Raw genomic sequence first — 23,016 nt, forward strand, 5'->3', positions numbered from 1 at the left:
CCATAAAGAAGTTAACAAGTATGAACTTTAGGATAGTTTTTATATTATACAACTAGAGAAGTAGCTCAAAAACAGACTACAAATAAAATGTAGGATTACTTTAATAGTACTTGCAAAACATCACTTTTAATAATCAAGGTGACTATTCTAACCCACTTTAATCTTAAAAAAGAGATTTGAAAACACAAAAGGATAGCTTCTTCACTGTTTTGATTCTTCTAAGATCTGGTATATATTTCTACACATCTCTCTATTGAATTTTAACTTAATCACAGTGTCTCCCCTCTTGTCCTCACTACAGATGGTTTACCATATCCAAATCCTTAATGGTTTTTACAGACTTTGATCACATGCCCTTTTAGACTTTGTCGTCTACACTACTTTTTAAATTTACACTTGAAAAGAGGTCTGGACATTTCTTTGGTCTTTCAAACTGCCCTCTGCGGATCACGTTCTGGATTGTTGCTCAAATACAGCAGGTGACTGAGCACCATAGTTTTATAGAAGGATAGGATAATGTTTTCTGTTTTAATTTTAATACCCACCTGATGATGACCATAACTGTTAGCATTTTTGGAAATAGCAGAATACTATACCAATTTAAATAGATAATTTTCAATGAATATTCTGTGACAAATCATGGCATCACATATGTGTAAGTAGGAGATTGAGTGGGAAAGAAAACAGGAAAATGTATAACAATCTGACTAAGATTAAAATTAAATTCACAGAAACGCAACAATTTCTTAAATTTAGGATAAATGGGAACAAGAAAAAGAAACAAGAGTTACAGTAACTTAAAAAACGTTAATTATAGACAAATAGCAGTGACTCAATAAACAAGGAAAATTACCATGGACTTTTTGCCAAGATTTTATGAAAACCTTTTTAGGCTAATTGCAGAAGTCAATTTGATTTTTTTTTTTAAAAAAGGACATCCAAGTATAGTAAGATATTTTTAAAAAGAATGTATATTCATATGCATATATATGCAAAGAAAAATGTCAGAAAGAATCTGTACCAATGTTAAGTGTCATCTCAGTAGAATTATTGCAAGTGATTTTTTCATACTTTTCTCTAGATTCTGAATTTTTTTGCAATTACTATGTATTTTTTTTTAACTAGAAAGAAATATATAGCAATTTTGGTAAACAGAGGCCAATGTGATATATAAATCTTTTTTTCTTCCATTGAGAAAGCTACAATATGGGCATCAATAAAATGCTCAGTGTATAACAGGATATTTAAAACACTATGGTATTGATATAGGAATAGACAACCATTAGTAGAAAATACAAAGTAACCAAGTAAATATATTTAGCACATGTTAATATGGCATTTTAAATTACAGAGACATGAATAGATTGTTCAATAAATGGTACTGGGACAAAGGAACAGCCATGTAGAAAAATTAAGCTCTACATCACAGTTTATGGTAAAGTAAATTGTAGAAGGATTAAACACAGAATTTTTGATATAAAATCATAGAAATACAAGAGGAAAATACAAAGAAACTTTTCCCCTAATCCTGGGAAGGACAAGGCTTTTCTAAGCATGAGCTCAAAGGCTGAAACTATAAAGCAAAACTACCATAATTAAACTGAAAGACAAACAACAAACTGGGAAAAATACTTGCAAAAAATGAAAGACAAATGGTATTATCCTCACTTAATTTAATAATAAAAAAATAACTCTTATAAATCAACAAGAATAAGATAAAGATCACAGTAGAAAACTGGGCAAAGGATCTGAAAGGCAATTTACAAAAGATGATAATTGTAGCTAACAATTATTTAGGGCCTATCATGTGCCAGTCAATGTGCTAAGTGCTATGTACTTTTTCTGCATGATCTCATTAAATCTTCCCAACAACCTCTGAAGTAGGTTCTATTAAATACGCCTGTTTTCAAGTGAGAAACCTGAGTTTTAGAGAGGTTCAACAGCTCAAGTTCAGAGTCCAAGCTCTTAGTCAGTGTGCTCTTTTGCCCCATCTGTCATCAAAGAAACTAAAATAAAAGCAAGATACCACACTGGCAGAGATGAAAAAGACTGCAACATTTATTGAATTTTTTTTTTATGATGAATATTGAATACTCTCATAATCAGAAAAAAGTTAATTACTGTTCTGATAAAGAAATAAGAAACCGATGAATGAGAATTTAATTTATGGTCGGTTTTTAGAGAAGGAAGTTGCATTCGAAAGAAAAGTGAGACTAAAGATTTTTTCTAAAAAAATGCTCAGATGAGATTCTTTATAAGAAATCAGCCCCTTCTACACAGAAACATGAGAACAGAATAGAAAAGACACAAAAGAATAAGTACGACAATCTTCTATGATCTTAAATTATGTATTAAGAAAAAGGGCCATAGATATCACGACTGTAAAAAGTTGAGGTCAAACACTAGGGCTCATAAAGAAATTCTATTGACTACACCTTCAAATATACATCTAGCACCCAATCACTTCTTACTACCTCCACTGCTCCCACCGTGGTCCAAGACACCAACACCTGTCACCTTTGCTTACTGCCATAGCCTTTTAACTGGCCTCCCTGCTTCTACCTATGGCCTATTCTCTACACAGCAACCAGAGTTAGCCTTTATCCTTTTAAATATCTTTCTGACTTCCTTGGCTGACCTTCTCTGCTACTACTCTCTCCTTTGTTCACTCCACTCCAGCTACACTGGTTTTCTTAGAGATCCTTGAACATACTAGGTCTGCTCTGATTTCAGAGCCTTTGCACTGGCTTTCTCTGCCTAGAATGCTCTTCCCCCAGGTATCTGCATGGCTCACTCCTTCTTACCCTTCAAGTATTTGTCCAAATGTCATATCTTCTCAATGATGCCTACCCATTCCCTAGATCTCCCAATCACCCTCACCCACTCTATTTTCTTCCACAGCACTTAGTACCTTCTAATATACTATACAATTCACTTATCTATATGTTTATTCCCTGTTTCTTCCACCTAGAATGTAAGCTCCAAGAGGGCAGGGATTTTTTGTCTATTTTTTTCACTGATGTATTCCCAGTGTCTAGAATAGCTCTGGAACATAGAAGGTACTCAATAATATTTGAAAATCCTCTTTAAAGATTTTAATATGAAATACATACACACATAAACACAAATGGAAACCAGTGAATTGGAATAAATTTACTATCATATATCAACATATAATTAATTATATATTAATAAATATATAACTATATTATATATAAATAATATATTATATATTATACCAATATATAATATATATTAATATACAATTAAATGTTAATATAATATATTAATTACACATAATAATTAATATGTTATAAATGATTAATATAATTACTATATATTAATAGTATATATTAATATATAATTAATTATATTACATATTAAGATTATATTATATATATTAATATAACAATAGTAATAAATTTAAATAAAAAATTTTGAAAGCCGTCTCAAGCAAAAGCCCATGAGACAGTGCGAAAAAATATAAGAAGCTCACATAACTTGATTTTTTTTAAATGTAAGATTTAACTAGATTAATGAGAAATAAATACAATCAGAAATGTCATTAAAGAGAACTTATACAACCATTCAAGTTCAACTTACTAGTAATCAATTAAACAAAAGTAAATATTATTTTTAAATCAAATATACAAGTTAAAAATAAATGAATATATTGAACACTGGCCTGGAGACAGCAAAATGTGTACTTTCATATGCTGCTAGTAGAAATGTAACGACAGAAGATCCTTTTGAAAATAATTTGGCAATATCTTTTGACCTAGATATAGTTCATTTCTGGGAATATATCTCAAATCAATAATCTTAAAGGTAGAAGAAGCTTGTAAATAAAGATATTCATTATAGCTTTTTGGGTTAAAAAAAGGTAAACAAATTCACCACCCAATTAAAGGGAAACAGTTCAGTAAACTATGGTACATCTACTTGATGGAATATTATACAGCTAGTAAAATAATATTTATGAAAACTAAGTTGTAATGTAGGAATATTTATTTTAAGTTAAGTCAAATAGATGTAGGTGTGAATAGGGTATATTCAGTATGATTAAAATTATGTTTTAAAATTCAAAACAAAAATCATATATATATACACACTATTATATACACCAAGACTGTAAAAAGCTCCAAAATGTTAGGTTTGTTATTTTTGCACTAATGGTCTTTAGGTGATTATTTTTATCTTTTGTATTTTCTATCAGAAGATTATCCCAGGACCAGCAATATCAGCATCACCTGGGACGTTTTTAGAAATACAAATTCTGACCTTACCCCAAGCCGAACTCTGGGAGAGGGGCCAGGAATCTATGTTTTAACAAACTTTCCAAGTGATTCTGAAGCATGCTCAAGTTTGAGAACCAATATATTACAGCAAAACAAAAACATAAAGATGATGAAGTGCTAAAAATAACATCTAATACAATCCTACAAAATGGCTAAGAACATCTTTACAAAAGTATTAACTTACCATTCATCTGTAAAGTTCAGTTTTATTGTGCTTGTAGTTGTTCCTTCTGTGCTGTAGTGCAAACTTAAAACTGGTTCACCTGTCCCTGGTTTGGGGCTCAGCTTTTCATTATTGTTATCTGAAAATTGTGTTTAAAACATTTGAAAAAGTCTCTGAAACCAACAAAAAGATGACATTTCCTAAAAGTTATAAAACTTAAATTAGGTTGTCCTTGTCATAATTCTTTCTCACATCTGTTACGGCTCTCACTTAAAGTTCACAGACAAGTGTTATAGAAACACTCTTATATTTCAAAGTGGCATTGCATCAAATCCTAGCTTTGTGTACATGACTCCCTTTGACTCAGATGGAAATCACACACATTTGAGAACCATATTTAGTCGTTTGGGAATCAAAGAATATTAACATGCAATGACATACGTTACAAATTGGTACTTTTATTTAATGAAATCCTCATGATTTTATTCTTCCGTTGCTAGAGCATCAAGAATAACTAACATTGGCTCCTTGAGAAACACTGAGAAGTAAGATGCAAAGGCTCCAAAAGAAGTTGTTCAGTAAAAACTTTGCTGCAATTAAATGCTATCAAATTCCTTCTGTTTGTTCAAATGCACAGACTTATAATCTAGGGAGGGATTACAGCCTGCACTCTACTGGGAGTGGAGGAGAAGAAAATTTATTGTGCTTTTTTATTTTCTAAAACTCTCTTTGTTATAAGATCATATATTTGGCTATATTTCTTCTTCTCCTGACTAATCTTGCAAGAAATTTGTTTACTAAATTATGCAAATAGCAATTTCACCTTAAGAGTCTATAGGTGATGTCCATGATATATATGTATCTCAAAGTATAAAATCTTTGTAAAATGGCAAATAAAATCAAGAACTCTACAGAAATTGATATAGACCACTTCAAAGTTACCCCCCCCCCAAAAAAAAGGACATGGATATTCAAAGACAAAATTAAATATGAATAACAGCTTGGAGGAACATTAAAATACATAGGGAATACAAATTGCTATATAATCAAACATGTAACATTTCTGCCAGTTGCTTGCAGAAAGAAAACTCTTCTGTGACATACCAGTTCAAGAGGTGATATAATAGTACTAAAAACAAGCTTTCCGTCTTGGGAAAAAAACAAACAAAAGCAATAACAACTTAATAAAACCACAATTACTCAGGCTTGTGGTTATTAGGCCCACTTTATATTGCAATGAAGGACTTATATCCTTTTTGCATTCCTCTTGAAGACCTTGGAGACTTATTAAAGAGAATATCATAGAACTCGGTTCTACTTCTGTTAGAACAATTAATAAGACTTCAAATATGAAACAGCAGGAAAAAGGATTTTCTTCATGAGATGAGAAGTCAAGCTGATAACAAAACTCAGGAGTATCTGTTTACATTTTCACTTCTAACTAATGAGGAATCCTCTCCTATAACATGAATTACTATTTGAAAATAAAAGGTGAAAGAATTATAAAGCTGGCCTCCCAAATAGTAAAATCACTTTGTTTCTGTACTACTTTTGTAATGACTACGTCCTTGATAGAAACAGCTGCTGAAAATAAATTAACAACCCATTACAGTACTCAAAGATTCAGTATTACATTCAGTGTTTTAGAGGAGGTATTTTACCAAACGGCATTCTGATAAAATAATTGAATTAACAGACCGTTAGCTTAAATGAAATTATCAAGAGCAGGACTTTTAAAACATCTGTCCTACCCTTGACCATCTTTGAAAAATTTGCTGTTTGTTAGTCATTTGTCCACATATAGTTTTCCTTTATTCTTTAGTTATGTTGCTGAAATTTTTGTCCCACTGCTGCCAAAGTCACGATCATCTTTAGGCATCTGGAATTGGTGAGGACAGAGAGCTGAAAGATTGAATGATCAAGGAAACTAAGAGGCAGAACTGGGGCTAGTTCTTTCATTCTCTCTCACAACACTTGAAAAAGTGCTGTGTTATTTATTTAAGTAAAGAAAGAACAGAAAACAAAAGCAGATGTGAGAGAATTGCAGGACTGAATTTCTTAGATCCACCTTGGTTATAGAAGCATAAGTTATAAGAAGCCTTATGGAATTTAAATGCTACATCAAAATTTCCTTTTGAGGAAAATTAAAGAGACAGTTACAGGTACTTGCATGCTGTGACTACAGGAATATAGTAAACAAAGGGCTGTTAAGAGGTCAGAATTTAAATTTATACAGCTTATTTAAATTTATACGGGACCCCTACCCCCGAAAAGCAAGAAGATCAATGTTAATTAAAAGCTTCTTCCTTATAGTACCTACTACAAAGTTATTATTTAATCTTTCATGAATACAATCTATAGTGTAAATCATGTAAAACATAGGAGTATTCATGTAATTTATAAAATGACTATATGATAGAATTTGTTCATTTAAGTTGTTAATGAACTCACCAGCCTTGTGCAAAATTGGCCCATCACTATATAAATAGAATGCACTCTTCGTTAGCTACAAAAACTTCAGACCCCTGAGTCTAGTTATCTCCTTGTAGACTGCACATAAATAAAGTGTCTGGCAGAAACACTACACAATGCAAAACCTGATTCCTCCAACTGAGGTAGCAATGGGCATATATATCCAAGGTTTAGAATTCATCTCCTAGCCTTGTTCCCTTCTACTCTTCCTAGTTTAACACTCCTCTTCTTGAGCATATACAACCTATCAGGTTGAATTTTCTCAGAAATGTAGATCCCCGGCTCACTAGTGAATTAGTTCACAATCTGTTTCTGATAAAATACATATTTTAAGCTACAAAAATGTCTAAAGAAAAATCTACTTTAAAGAACTAAAAAAAATTAAATGTTTTATTTTTACTTTATTTGAAAAAACATTTGTTGCCATTTTAATATTCCCTAACCTGCTTTGTTTGTTAGAAGTTGGATCAGCAAACACATTCTAAAAACTGTATTATTCAAAGCCTTAATTATATAATACACAAATATATATTACTCAAATATTTTGCTTAACAAGTAGATTTTAATTTAAGAGCCTTAGAATTAGAACTTCATCTAAACACACAAATGACTTTATATAGAAATCACCATTATAATAATAAGCAAAATTTATTGAGCATTACTATGTCACAGGATATGTATGTATCCTTTTTTAAACCTTTGTAGCACATATGATCATCTCCATTTTACAGATGATGAAACTGATAATGAGCTAGACTTCTTTTTCTAGTTGCCTAAGTTTCCTTCTATATGAAATTCCTATTTACTAAACTGTCTTGGAAATAACTTGAATACAAAGTAGAAAATGAGATTGCTTAAATAAATAACTATTTTAATTAAGAAATATCAATTATTGGTGTTGTTATTCCTCAGAAATGATATACAATTCATATCAGCAACATTAATATAACTGATGAAAGTTCTGGTGGCCCAAATTGTCATTTTGGAAACTACGCTGTATCTTCTTCCAGGGCACTTAGAGACTGAACTGTTTCTTCTTCCTCTAAAAACATTATAGGAAAATAAAATTAATTAAACTGTAGTACACTCAGCACAAGGGCAGTGTAGTAGGAAAAAAATCATTTTTGTCCAACACTGCTAAGTTTTTAGACAGCCATTCTATATTGCTTAGTAATGATAATTATTAAAAACTGATGATGTTAGTAGCTTAGAGTGGTCTCTATCAAGGCAAACTACCACCTATTTAAACCACATGCTTCAGAAGCACAGTAATAACATAAAAATCAAGACAATATACTGTAAAAGACTTTATTTTTCAGGGTTAGAAGTGAATAGTCAATAACATGAGATTCTGGAAACCCAGAATCCTTTCCAGAAATGGTATAAGAGCCCTTTCAGGTTAGTACATTGGCTCAAGAAAAAAATTCAGAATGCGTTGAAATATAATTTGAAAGCGATTTCTTTGAACTTGATTAGATAGCTTCAAAGCCTTTCCCATAAGAACCACAAAGTCATGTTTTTTTTGGTAATGCATATGTTTTCAAACCATATACTCTGTGTTTTCACTATGAAATTATAATCATTTGTGGTTCTAAAAAAACATGCTCAAAGACATACAAAAAAATTAAGTGTGCTAACAATAGTACAAAATACGCTATCTTGGTAACTAGGTTTCTATATCATCTAAATATTGATATGGATGTCTGGACTTTTAGCTAGGATACCCCTGGAGACCTATCCTATGTGTATATTTAAACAAAGTATTCAAAATGAATGATAATTAACTAGAATATGGCCACAATAATTTGTTTAGAACCCCTACACCCAACATTTTCTCTGCTGCTGGGTCACTTTCCTAACTGCGCAATCACACATTAATCACCTATAGTAGCTTAGATAACCTGTGAATCATACAGAATAATATATTCTTTACCTAAGGGATTTTCTACTATACAATGAACTTATCAGTAGTTCTCATTCCATTATGCCAAATGTTTAAAAAAATCAAATCTAAAAGGAAACAAAATATATGCTGAAATCCTCTGAAAAAATGTAGACACGTCAATGATAAAGTCTCCCCAAATTTTGCACCCCAACTTACTTGGCTTACATAGAAGAAAAGGCAAATTTCTCAAATATCATTTCTAGACAAATGCAAAATTTCCATTTTTATACGTCAGGAATCTACAACTTTTCTGCAGACCTCAGACTACTGGATATCCAGTTCTTATAATCATTTGTATAAGGAGGCATATTCTGATTCATAGCGGAGAAACTGTTGCTAGAGTAGAGAATCTAACAAAGAACACCTATCTGCCATATAGATGACTGTGAGGCAAAACATTTTATTCTAAAAATGAGTGTTCTCATGAGTGCAATATGACTTTATATCGAAGTTAACTATTTTATGAAAGCCAAAACTAAATTGCAACATTAGTGCTGATATTTATTAGGAAAAGGAAATCTCTCCCATATAATCTTTTATATTAGTCAAATTTTCCTCCTGGCAATCAAAACTCAACCTCTGTCAATTACAATAATTTTAATCCAAAAACTTTTTTCATGACATAACCTAGAAATGTGAATTAAGTTAAACTTGGGGTTAGGATACACAGAGATTCAGACTGCGCCTTGTTCCATTCCCAATGATGTTTAGAATTTATGGGGTGAAATGCAGGAGTCATTTTACCTATGCTATCTAGGCTCTCTGTCCTACTCCTTCACAACTATTAGTCTCATATCCCTCGGTTCAAAAAAGTCTGCTATCCCTATTTCACTTTCAGTGTTGAGGGAGAAGAGATAGGAAGAAAATAGGTAAGGATGCCCAGCCCATGTGGAATGTAAGCCCTGCCAAAATCCTCATTTAGTTATTTCTTTTTTTCACGACTGTTTCCTCAGGTATATCCTCTTTTTAAAAATCAAACCTGTCTGCCATATGCTGATTAAACTGATTAATGAATATGTTAAAATGTGACTTCCAGAGGAAAATTAACAAATGAGGTAGACAGCTTAGGAGAACATTCTATTTAACTCCTTTTCCCTCCAGCTACCGTCCTTCCTGCTTATTGTTTTGAAATGCTTTTCTTCTCATCTGCATTCCTTCATCTGCTACCCTACTCTAGCCTCTTTCTCTATCAATCCAATGAAATTGCTCTCACTAATGAGATCAATCACCTCCACGTTGATTAATTTAGTGGGGAATTTTTAGAGCCCATTTCCTTGACCTCTCGGCAGCACTCAAATAGACAACTCTCTGCGAGTTTTCAACTCTCTCGTATTTGAAAACGTCTCTTCTCTTGATCTCATGATACCACACTGTCCTACTTTGCCTTCTCCTTCTCTAGTTGCTCCTTCTCAGTGTCCCTTACTAGCTCTCCTTCAGCAAAATCTTTGATTCTAGAATTCTTCTGATTTTCTTTGAGATGTTTTAGATATTCTACTCCCTCCTCTCACTTTTTACTTTTCTCCTGATTGATTTTATCTACTTTCATGGCTTCAATTACCATCTATATGCAGAAAATTCCCCAATTTACTTCTCTAGTTCTGACATCTTTTCTAAGCTCCATATCCATACAATCAACTGCCTAAAAGACTTTTCCACTTGGGTGTCTCACACAGATAACTCAAATTCAACATATTCAAAACCAAGCTTGTGATCTCCACCTCCTTCTATACATGCTCCCCCATATCTTATTCCTTTTCCAGGGTTACCTATTTAAGGAAGTATCCACCCACTTAATTGTGCTCAATCAAACTTGGGAGTTACCCTTGCAGCAGTTAGAAATGTCACCTGCTAATCACCATCAGTACCTCACCCAAACCACCATAAATAAATGTATAATCCAAGTAAAAACATTGTATTTACTATATGAAAGCAGATTCAAGACACATGTCCTGGCCCTGCTCCCTCCAACCAGACGGCCATTACTAAACCATCCCCATATAAAAATTCTGCAATTTATACTCTGGACTCCTCCCTCAATGCCTTGCATCATGCAATTTATCATCAAATTCTGCTTATTCTACATTCTAAATATTTCTGAATCTCTTCAGTCTCCCATCTCTCCTACCTTACTTCTCTCATCAGGTCAAAATTTATTATTAGGAGAACCTCCTAAGTGATTTAGTCTCTAATCAATTCTCCATACTCTATTCAGAACAAACCAGATCAGGCCATACTCCCTATTTTAAATCCTTCCTTAGCTTCTTACTGTTCTTAAAATAAAATCCAAAACCTTAAAATGTCCAAAACATCCTTCTCAATCTGAGCCCTACACACCTCTTGAAACCATGGCATGCTCCAGCCACAGTGGGATTCTTCTCGTTGTTCTCAAGTGATCACCTCAGAGCCTCTGCACATGCTATTCATGCTTCCCTTTACTCACTGTCCTTCACACAACTTACTCATCTTTCAGATCTCAGCTTAAATGTCCTGTCCTCCGGGATGCCTTATTTGGTCCCCTACCAGAAAAGATGAAGACTCATTCTTATAGGTTCCCCACTGAATCTTGTTATTTCCTCTTTTATAACACTCATCATTAGCAACAACATGGATGGACCTGGGGGGTATTATGTTAAGTGAAATAAGCCAGAAAGAGAAAGACAAACAGTGCATGATTTCACTCATATAACACTCATCACACATATTTATTTTTTCATCATGTGTCTTTACTGTTACATGAGGCAAAGCATAGTGCTTATGATCCCAGACACCAGAGCCAGGCTGCTTAGGTCTGAATCACACTTCTAACACTTAGACACATTTACAGTGTGTGACCTTAGACAAGTTTCTTAACCTCTCTTTGCCTCATTTTCCTCATCTGGAAAATGGGGAAAGTAATAGTACCTACCGTGTAAGGCTGTGGTGAGGATTAAGTAAATTAACACATAAAAATTGCTCAAAGTAATGTTTGGCCCAAAGAAAACGTGATATAAGTGTCTATGGTGGTGGTGGTATTATTATTAATCAACTCTATGTTCCAAGCACAGGGAGCACTAGCTTTATTCATTCATGCATCCTAGTGCCAAGCCCAGTACTTGCCACAAGGTAAATAGGCATTTAAATATCAGTTGAATTAATGAAATGGACATACAAATATGGCTCCATCACTTATTTGACTTGTCTTTACATATTTCTTGGAGTCTTGGTTTCTTCATCAGCAAAATGAGGATAGTATTAGTATTCCCCTCATTAAATTAAACCAAATGACATAATGCTTGTAAAATTCTTAACACAGTGCCAGTCACATACTAAAAACTCTATAAATGTCAGTTATTTTCATCATGGACAATTCTGAGTTTAGAACACAATTTAACTGGAGATATAGGTATTGATTTGGTTAGCAGGAGAGTGGAACAAGTGAGCATATACAATAAAAATTAAATAGGGTTTAACTTACAAAAGATGAAATATATCACTAATTGGAAGAATCTAGACTAATTGGAAGAATCTAGACTTAGTAGCTGGGGAAAAGGGGACGAGTTACTTCATTTTAAGCAACTAAATGATAACTTGTTCTAAGGAATATAAAAAATTTAGAATGAAGTCTGATTTCACTAACTTATTTTTTCTCTAGAATTTAAAATACAGTATTTATAGATATATTCCAGTGTGATAAATACTAAACTTATATTTCCCATTAATATAACAGGCTTTAATCATTACATATTTATTTAATAAAAATTAGAATTGTCAAAATGGTGATCTAAAATACAACTTGATGTAACACTGTCAAGATGATATTACTAACATGAAATTTCAATTTGGTGACAGTGTACAAGCTTAAGGGAATACACACTTAATGCATGACAGGTCCAATTTTTCCATTTCCCAATATACCCTAGTAGGATCAATAATATCTGTTTCCTTGGTTTCTGATCATCCAAAAGTCTCTTCCTATAAGTAAACATTTATTAATATCAAAAGAAGTCTGCTTATGTAAAATAATACAGAGTGAATAGTTATTTTTTTTATTTGTAAAGTCTACCAATTAGCACTTACATTTCTTTAAATCTAGAATAGAAAATGAGTGTCTGACAGATGCACAATTGCCTATAAGCGTAAGTTTCAAACTTACCAGCATTATCAACTTCCACTTAATGATTATCACTGTAATGAATACAAAGCAACTTGCTTTAGTCATGGCCTAAATTTAAAACTCAGGCAAAATTATTTTCTTATACCCTCTCAAAAATTAAATGTTAAGATCATAGGTTTCTTTTGTTGTTGTTTTAATAAAATAAGGGGAAGTTGCTGGCCTAAATATTTTTAGCAGGAAAAATTTATTAGTTTTAATAATATAAATAGGCAAGGGAAATATGTCAGAAGAGGATTTTTTCCCTTATAATACAGTAAGCATAACATATTGAGAGATATAAATAAAAAGGAAAACCAAAACTACTCATAAAAGTATATTGTTCAAACTAAACAAAATGCATGACAGATATCCTTGTGCTTATTCACATAGTTTCTGATTAGCACAGAAGGGCTGGTAATGTCTGCACACAGCCCTAAATTTGGAGAATATTGGAAAGTACGTTAACAAGATAAATAGAATGTGCATTCTGTAAACTTATTTCCCTACCATTTTGTTTTCTTAAAAAAGTATTTTGATAAAAGAAAATAAAAACTATTGAGGCAACCAGGCAGCTGCATTTATGACTCTGAAGGTTTAGACTAAATATATTTTTGCTTAGCAAATGTTGTGCTTTTGTTAAAAATTCAAGATAAAAAGCAAAAACACTGATTGCAATCCATCATTTCAATAATGTGTCTGTAATTATTGAAAGAAAAAATTTTTTTTCAGTGAAGCAAGCCCATTAACATTTTAAAATTTCTTTTAGTTACGTTTTTATCCTTGGTAATCCCCCTCCCCCATATAAAGAAATCTATGAACTACCATGGGAAATTAAATTAAACAACTATAAAAGCGCCTGGGCATCTAGAAGGTGGTGAATACTGTCAGGTAAATATAAGACTGAATTGTCAATTAAAAAAACATATATTAGTGTCTCTCTAAAAGTATGAAAAAGAAATTTAAAATATGCTTAAACAATCATTAGTCAGAGCTATCTTCAGAAAGAAAATTTATTATATGTACTACGTTTTCCCATTCTGCAGGGTAAAATGTAGAACAAGAGTCTTGACAAAGGTTAAAACTTGAAATAATAGCCTATATGGGGACATCAACTATCCCCTCCCTAAACCTTTAACCTCCTCTACAAAGATTCTTTCTCATTCTATAAACACGCTCAGTTTTGAAACTACAACCCCGCTCCAAGACATTACCCTTCCTCTATCTTTTCATTCTCAATTGAGCTTATTGAAAAAGTCATCCACATACCAACTTCTCCACTTTTTTTTAATCTTTCTCCTCAAACCACTGCCATCTGGTTTTTGCCTCTACCATATCACTCAAACTGCAATGCCAAAGCAATTCATAACCCATATATTACCAAATTCAAAAAACATTTGTCAGTCCTTTTCGTATTTGACATCGTTGCTTCACATGGCACTACTGACCAGTTCCTCCATGAACTTGTCTTTTCCCCTGGCTGTAGATATGGCATTCTTTCTGCTCTGCCTGTTCCTCTGATCGTTCCTTTTCTGTCTCCTTAGCTAGATCCTTTTCTCTGCTTGCTCCTTATAGACTTTCCTCTTTTCACTTTATGCTCTTTTCCTAGACAATCTCATCCACCCCCCTGGTATCAACTGCTAACTGTAAATTGACGATTCCTAATTTTTATCTCCACCTCAGACCTCTCTGGTGACTTCCATAATCATATACCTATCCAACTGTCTATGAGATTTCTCCATTTGGATATCTAAAGGTACCTCAAACTCAACATATCAAGAAAATCTCTTGCATCTTTTCCTCCTATATGGGATTCCAGTTGTTCCTCCTAAAATCCCTACCTTTGTTGATGGTATCACTATCTATCAGCCTATCAAGACACCTGGATTATCATTCTCTTATTCATTTTTAACTAATCAGTCTCAAAGTCCCATCTTAAATGCTCATATACCTCTTAAATACTTTAAAAATCTGTCCATTTTCCTCACTTCCCATTGCTATTGCCTTAGACTGGATCCCTCATCATCTCTCACTCGGACTACTGCAATAGTTCCTTACATGGTCTTGCTGTTTTCAATGTTACTTCCTTCCAATCGACCACCTATAGTGCTGCCAAAATGATTTTTCCAATACATAAATCTGGTCCCGTTTCTCCCAAGATGAAATAATTTCTATAGCATCCCAATGCTTAAAGGATTAATTTATGTACTCATTCAGCAAATATTTATTGTTTAATCTATAACAGATATAGTGTTAAGCATTGAGTATATTATAGTGAATGAAAACAACATGTAGAGAATAGGAAGAAAGCAAGCTTATTAAACAAACAATTCCTTAAATAAATGTATAATTACAAATTTTGACAAATGCAATGAAGGAAAATAGGTCACAATGAGAAAAAGAGGGGAGAACTACTTCATATTAGAAGGTTATATTATTTTTGAGACAGTGACATCTAAATGAGATTTGATAAGTAGAAGTTGCTGAGGGAAAAGTATTATTGATGGAGGGGATAGCATACATAAGGGATTTGAGAGGGAAGGAGCTTAGAGTGTTAGAAGAACTGAAAGTAGGTCTATTTGGCAAGAGCTTAGCGAGTGAGGGAAGAATGACCTGAGATAAGGTTGGAGAGATAGGGGCCACGTCATGTAGTGCTCTATAAGCCAAGGAATGGATGTAAGTTATTTTGAAGGGCAAAGGGACACAAAAAGTTTTAGGCAGGTGAAGGACATGATTAGATTTACATTTTAAAAGTTCACTCTAACTGTTGGTAGAGAACAGACTATAGCCTGAGTAGATGTGAGGAGACCAGTTAAGAGGTTATTGTATTAGCCCAGGTGAGAAAGATGGTGGTAGGCAGGTTCTCTTAATTTTTATAGTAGAAGTTATCTTTAGGTAATATAAGCCTATAATGTGGAAGTCCTTAGTACTTTATAAGATGTAATCCTGCTGAACAAAAAGGCATCTAAAAGCTCAGGATTTAATTCATGTGGATATATTGTCCATCATTAGAACATTTCCTGCTCAGAGGACTTATCACAAAGTTATATTAATAATGGTCTATTATAATGCAGTTTCTGCTAAACCTACTAAATATTTGACCTTTTATACAACATCTCTACTTATATGACTAAAAGGCATATCATACCTTACATGGCCAAAAAAACAAAGAACCTCTTGATTTCTGCCTCCAAACTAGTCTACTCTAGTAAGTGGCATCATTATTCACCTAGGCATTGATGCCAAAAACCTGGGAGTTATCCTTTATTCATCTCTTTCTGTCATATCCTATATCATATGTAAGTTAAGTACCAACTTAAGTTGAATATAATATTCAATATAATTCTATGGAAATTATTCTATGTGATTAAATAGAATATAAATCTGGCTACAAACTCTCTGGTAGTGACATACTATTTACATTCATATATCCTTACAAAAAAAGATTATTTGATTATAGAATGGTTTTAAACAGCAGTACAATATATTATAATATGATGCTACAATTGTTTTACCTTAAAGTAATTATTCTTCACTGTTAATACCTCTACAATAAATGCATAAAGATAAAACATGCTTAATTTCTCAGTTCTCCAATTCATTTACCAATTCATTCATTCATTCATTCTCAAGAACAGAAAAACCTATAGCAATACTTGTCATCTCAGGTCTATAAAGAATTTCTTTAATTTAAGATTGGAAGTACAGAAGGAGTTTTCTAATTTGTTTTAAAATTAGTTTCTGAATATTTCTCCAAGAAGACAGTTAAAATTAGATCTATTTCATATCAAATAGGTACTTCAGCAATATTTAACTTCTCCGATACTGTTGACAAATGAGTTATCCTACATATGTAAACTTTCAGCCAACTAAAGCTTATGACCTTACTGCTAAGTTATTTTTTAATTTTTTGAAAAATATTTGTAAAATCTTTTAGGCAATCATCTGTCTTTTTCAATAGAGAAAAGTGAATATTATTTAAGTTATTCTTGATGACTTAACATTATTTACCATCTGTGTCATAATAAATTTAGAATACTCCAACAAATTCTGAGGTAAGATAGCAAAGCTGTTTGCCCTAATCCTAAACAGCCTGTTTGTTTAGTTTTTTTTCTTTTGAGGAAGATTGGCCCTGAGCTAACATCTGTTGCCAATCTTCCTCCTTTTTTCCTTTTATCTCCCAAAGCCCCAGTAGATAGTTGTATGTCATAGTTCTACATCCTTCTAGTTGCTCTATATGGGACGGCTCAGCATGGCTTGACGAGTGGTGCGTAAGTCCGCGCCCAGGATCCGCACCAGCGAGTGAACCCCAGGCCACCCAAGCGGAGCACGTGAACTTAACCACTACACCACTGGGCCGGCCCCCCTGTTTAGTTTTTTATAGTCTTCCTCTTTCCATCTTTCTTTTCAGCTGCCCCTTCTTGTTGTCAGAATGTCTTCCTCTACCAAACCCTCTCTGTGCTATATTTGATCTGCTAGTAAAAAAGCTTGATGAATAAGTAATCTGTCTATTTCATCAGGCTCTGCTCAAGGCTTTGAGGTTGACTGTATACCTCTCCTACTTCAAAAGTGCAAGTGGAAGTGAAAGCTATTTTGTATTCCGATTGATGGCTTTGGAGCTCATCTCTGGGTTCATAATTGTATTTCTTATAGTTAAAGCTATCAGGAGTTTGACCACAGGATAAGTGAGCCATAAAACCAAGTATCATTACTATACCAACTTAGTAATATAGAATATTACTATGTCTAAATAACCTTTTCTAAATTAGCCACTAGGTAAGATGGTAACCTCACATCCACAGTTCTACACAATTTTATGATAGATACCTAGAATAAAAAAATGGATATAGCTTACATCCATTACAATATTGTTATAGGAAGAGAATTCAAAGTTGACATAAAGGGCCAAACGTAGAAATTAACAGCTTACACAGAAAATAATTTGTATAGGCCAAGAAGGACCTTTGTGCACATTACCACCTATGGTAATTTAGCCCACAAAATATTGACTATTAGATCAAAATGAAATGCTATGAAAAAGTGAGAGAAAGCTTGGTTTATGCATTGCAATAAAACTATGGATGGATGGGCATAGCGCATCTCCTGTTGCACGCACCCTGTTGCTCGTCAAGTGACATGGATCCAAGCTGTTTGTTAACCACAGAAGAAGGAGAATCTGAAACAAAAATGAGATTTCAACTTAAAAGTAAGCAGCAGAAAACTGCACAGCAATGTAATGATCATCTCTAAGCTTAAGAAACAAATGTATAAGGGTGGGGAATAGAAGCAAGTACTGTGGTGTATTGCCCAAGCAGTGAGTAAGCAGGGCCATGTGCTTAAGATATGTTATTCCAGGCAAGCATTTAGCAACTTTGAGAACAAGTTGAGAAAATACTTCTACTTCCATGCATATACCTTTTATCAAATTCATTTAGCACAGGCACAAGGTGCAAGACAGATAAAATAAAAATAGAGTATCTCCTTCACTAAATAGAAGACTCTTCCCCTTCTCAAATCCCCTCTCCAGCTCCTTAAGATGGCATTCATTCTGGATTGGAGAATTCAAAGCATGAAACAAGATGCTCACTATACTTTGCAAGATGTTGTTTGTCGTACCTTGAGCTGAAAAATGAGCTCAGGTGAAGATGTTAGATATAAAGAAATGGTTTATAAGAGAAATATTCAATAAAGTAATTATCATTGCAGAAACACAGATAACTCTAAAAACTCTATGGTATTTTGTGCATATTAAAACTATACTCCGTGAAGGTTAGGTTTCTTTAGGTGCCTGGTGGGAAAAGGAAAAGAGAGGCAAAGAGCAGACTTAATGGTCTGGGCTTAATGCTTTCCACCTTGGCTCCAAAGAGAACATTTTATTTTTATCCTTTTGATACAGTGAGTTTCTATGAAAGAATTTGTTTTATAAATGGGTTCTATTGTTTGAAAAACACTGTCATAAACAGCATGATAAAATGGAAAGAATGCTGGTCTCAAGTTAGTAATTTTTTATTCTAACCCTACTTTTGACAATAATTAGCGATGTGACATAGGACAAGTCACACCATTTTTAGGCCGAAGCTTCTCCTTTTTTCCTGGTCATCCCAGGGACCTAGTAACCTAAGCAAGGCACTGGGGAATAGAAAGAGGTGGCTACTATTCATGGCTTGGGTTCCAGTGTTCCAGTGGGGCTACAGGAAAAGGGAAAACGTGGATAATAAGCATAGCTCTCCCCTAAATGTAAGAATAGAAGAATAGCTCTCCCCTAGTTTCTAAAATCCTATGCTTTAATTCTTAGCAAATGTTGCTAATCAAACAAAAACCTTGCACTTTTGCCTCATCACCGGTTTCTACTCATAATAGCACTTTATTCTCCCGAAAGCAGATATTTTGAGTTAAGTAGGTTCTTAACTCAATAGTAAATAGAAGTTTTCTAATATACCTTTGATTCTCAGTAATTTATTACTTGATTACTTCCATTTGTACATTTAAAAGTCTGAATTCTGCTACTGGGACCACTTGTATCTACTTTAAATTGTCTACCTTCTGATATAAACAGTTTGCTCACAGATTTTTGTATTACTAGATTTTGATAAAGCATGATCATTTAAGTAATACCTTTTACTTATCCTTTCTTATCACTTCTTCACCAGAACATTCAGTTCAACAAATCTGTACTATGAAACAAAGAAAGCAGGAATGACGGTATTTCAATCAGTTCCCTAATCTATCCACGCTTCCCTTTCCGTTTTAAAACTTCTCATCTATCCATTTCAGAGTTAGACACAACATTCCTATCTACGTTGTTTTTGAAGAACGGATAAGTTGGTCTTCAGCGAAAAATGAAATTATATTCTTTAAAGAAAATAACAAAAATGTGAGTCATCATGAAATAAATATTGGAAAATCCTCCTAGAAAGTTTTTTACGAAATATTTTTGGAGTTGGATTTGTTATACATTTCATTATGCTCTCATTTAATAATTAAGAGCCCTCAGAAAACTGTCAACTCTCCAAGCGATCTTTTACCATATATTTGATTTTTCCATAAATATTATGGAATGTACAAATTTTATGAAATAATGGTGCATCTTATTTTTTAAATAAAATTTAGGAAGGAGTAAGTCTCTAAAAAAACAGATTGATACAGGATCTAGAATGCGGTCATCTCAACAAAATTGTGTATTTTCAAACCCTTGAAGGATTTAAAATATTAATGAAGTTTACGTTAGGACAGAAAGAAAGTATTAAACCAAAAGGGTATCCTTTTTGGTTTTATAGTCTGTCATGGATATTGTGTACATCTTGGGACTTATCTGTTGTTCCTCCCATCTTGAAGACCAATCTTTAAGAAGGAATCCTCCTTAATCATTGCCTCTATTCTATTTTTAATCTTGGGTACCATGCAACTATTTTTGGAAGGATTATTTTCCCGTCACATAAACATTTGAAGTGACATGCTTTTATATCACTAGATATTCATAAATACAATACTCATAACTTCTAACTTACAGAAATATTTCCAAATATTAACACAGTAACTACCTGAATAGCTAATATTAAAAAAAAAATACAATCATTAGTTCAATGTTGATTGCTTCAGTTGTTTGCATACTCCACTCCATCTCTGTGAAATATTTTCCAGAAAGCACCATTACAGAATAAAAATCTGACCACATGGTCCAATGATAACTTATTATAAAATGCAATATGGTTGGTCAGCTTATTGGAAGTGTCTAGAATTATGAATATTATTTTTAAGGTAAAGATAAACTTTAGGCAAAAGCTCATTCAGTGGTAAGCTCAAGGTGTTTCATGGCCAATTACTGTGTACTTCCAAAAAATGTGCATTTTGGTCTTGAGAAAATCCTTTACCCCTTGACATCAGAATCTTCTCAACTGTAGAAAAAAATAAAGAACTACAGTCTAATGGGTAAATAACAAGGACTCTTCAGCCAGACTCCCTGGGTTCAAATGTGGCTTTTCTACTCAGTAACACTATAACCGTGGTCAAGTTATTTAACGTCTCTAAGTCTCAGTTTCTCCACCTGTAAAGTGGGGATAATCACAATATCAACCACATCCTGTTCTTGGGAACATATCATGACATAATCCACGTAAAGCACTTAGGTAGCAATAGGAAAGGGTCACTTAATGTTATTGTTACTTTCCTGTTTTTCAGAAACATGGTATTGAATGAAAAATAACGATAGGAAGCTGTTTTGAAAAATATCGAGCATATTCTCATGTTTAAACTTGCAAGAGACTCATCACTGTTTTGCTCAGGACTTTGTCATTCAAGGTAGTTAAGGAGTGCTTGCAGAACTAGATCAATGTGATATCTGATTTACTAAATGCTTATAAACAATAAAAACATGGATTAAAGGCATCCACTTGAGAAGTAGTACATGTGACTGTCATCAAGGACACTGGGGAATCGGATATTGTATAGAGCCTGCTTGCACAGGATTGGGTAAGTGCTGATTTTTTCCAATATGGCTCAGTTTTGAAAAGCCTTTTTTCAAAAATAATCACGAATGTTTTATACCCTTTTGGTGTATAAAAATTACTTTTTTCTTTTCCAATTGGCAAAACCGTGCCATAAAGTGAAAAAACAGTTCCTACCTGACCCTCTCTAAGCTGGCTCCATGCTCCAGTGGGGCTCTGTGGTGGTCAGGCCAGTAACAGCAGACTCCACAGGGTGTTGTCACTCTGAGCAGGAGCCAGCAACCCATGACTTTGGGGGACCTGAAATGGAAAAAAAGAGTTGGGTTTAAAATCAGCCATATGCTGAATGCCTCCGCCATAGCTGTTTATGGCATTCATCTGATAAACATACATATAGCTCATTCAAAACCCTGAATGCTATCTACCTTATATGGCCATAATATGAGGATATTTTGAGGTAGTAAGAGAAAGATACTATAATTAAGGCAGTATATTATGTGTACAGCTCTACTTAGGAGTATAAAAACTTTATTAATAAAATATAGTATCGTCAACGCCATCCTCATGCCATCTCTATAAATTATGGCAGGCCACACTATCCAAATAATAACTGAGAAACTGAGGCATAAAGCAGCCAAATTACCTGCCCAAGGTCATCTAGTCATAGGGCCAGGGACAAGAACTCAGCCAGTCTAATACCCAGGCAGTAATCTGATAGAGGCAAATTCATCTCTTTATGATCAAAGAAAAACATCACCGAAAGGCTAGAAATGAGTTATAACGTATTTCTTAGAAGCCAAGAAAAAAACGCAGTTTTTTTTAAACTAAACTAAGTAAAAATATTTTAAAGTAATATATTTTGACTTTGAAAAATGAAATTTTTGGAAATTAGCTATGAAGTATTATCATTTATAGGTGTAAAAATTCTTATAGAACATTGGTTTTCAAACTGTGCTTTGGGGAGCAGAGGCATCACTGGGTGGCAAGAGGGGCAAGCAAGTGGGTCATCATTCCTGATCTCTGTTTAAATCACAATAGTGTCACTTTTATATATTTTATATTAGAACTTCCACATGAGAAGAATTCACAGCTGAAAAGAAAAAAAAAAGGAAAACCACTGTTTAAACATCTTTTAACATCTATCTTATATAGCTCATTTTAAACAGCAACTTGAAACTGCAGGTGATACCATGTGGTGCCTTGGAGTGATGTCTTAGTCTTCAATTGCCAAGAAATATTGACAACTTAAATAAATACATTCTATCTGGGATTATCGTGAACTAGCATTGGGTCCCCCTTCCCAACTGATCTCATTAAAACACAGATTATTTCTATAAAACAGCTGGATGGTTTGATCCCACTTTCCTACAGAAATTAGGTATTGTAGATTCATCTTACAGTTAGCCTTTCACAAAAGATTCTCATGAGTCATATTTTAAAAAGAGAATAAAATGTTTACTAGACAATGTAATAATTCAGAAATTCTATACTTGTTCAATTTCTTGGTTTCTAATCACATTAATATCTCCTTTGCATATCTTATACCTAAAAGACTTAAATAGGTG

General features: G+C 33.4%; 1 protein-coding gene across 8 annotated transcripts in view; it reads right to left on the bottom strand.

The window, feature by feature from the left end:
• The window catches only part of DCAF6 (DDB1 and CUL4 associated factor 6), a 141,763-nt gene that overhangs the window by 33,124 nt on the left and 85,623 nt on the right, over positions 1–23,016 (bottom strand). For 7 of the 8 annotated variants that reach the window (XM_058540133.1, XM_058540127.1, XM_058540129.1 and 4 more), the window contains 2 exons: positions 18,124–18,183; positions 4,483–4,600 (listed from right to left, as the gene is read on the bottom strand). In XM_058540133.1, the coding sequence (XP_058396116.1) occupies positions 4,483–4,600; positions 18,124–18,183 (178 nt within the window). The remainder of the gene's footprint in view (positions 1–4,482; positions 4,601–18,123; positions 18,184–23,016) is intronic. The other variant, XM_058540128.1, reaches the window with a different exon arrangement.

This window comes from Diceros bicornis, chromosome 4 (genome assembly GCF_020826845.1).
Source record: "Diceros bicornis minor isolate mBicDic1 chromosome 4, mDicBic1.mat.cur, whole genome shotgun sequence".
NCBI lineage: Eukaryota > Metazoa > Chordata > Mammalia > Perissodactyla > Rhinocerotidae > Diceros > Diceros bicornis.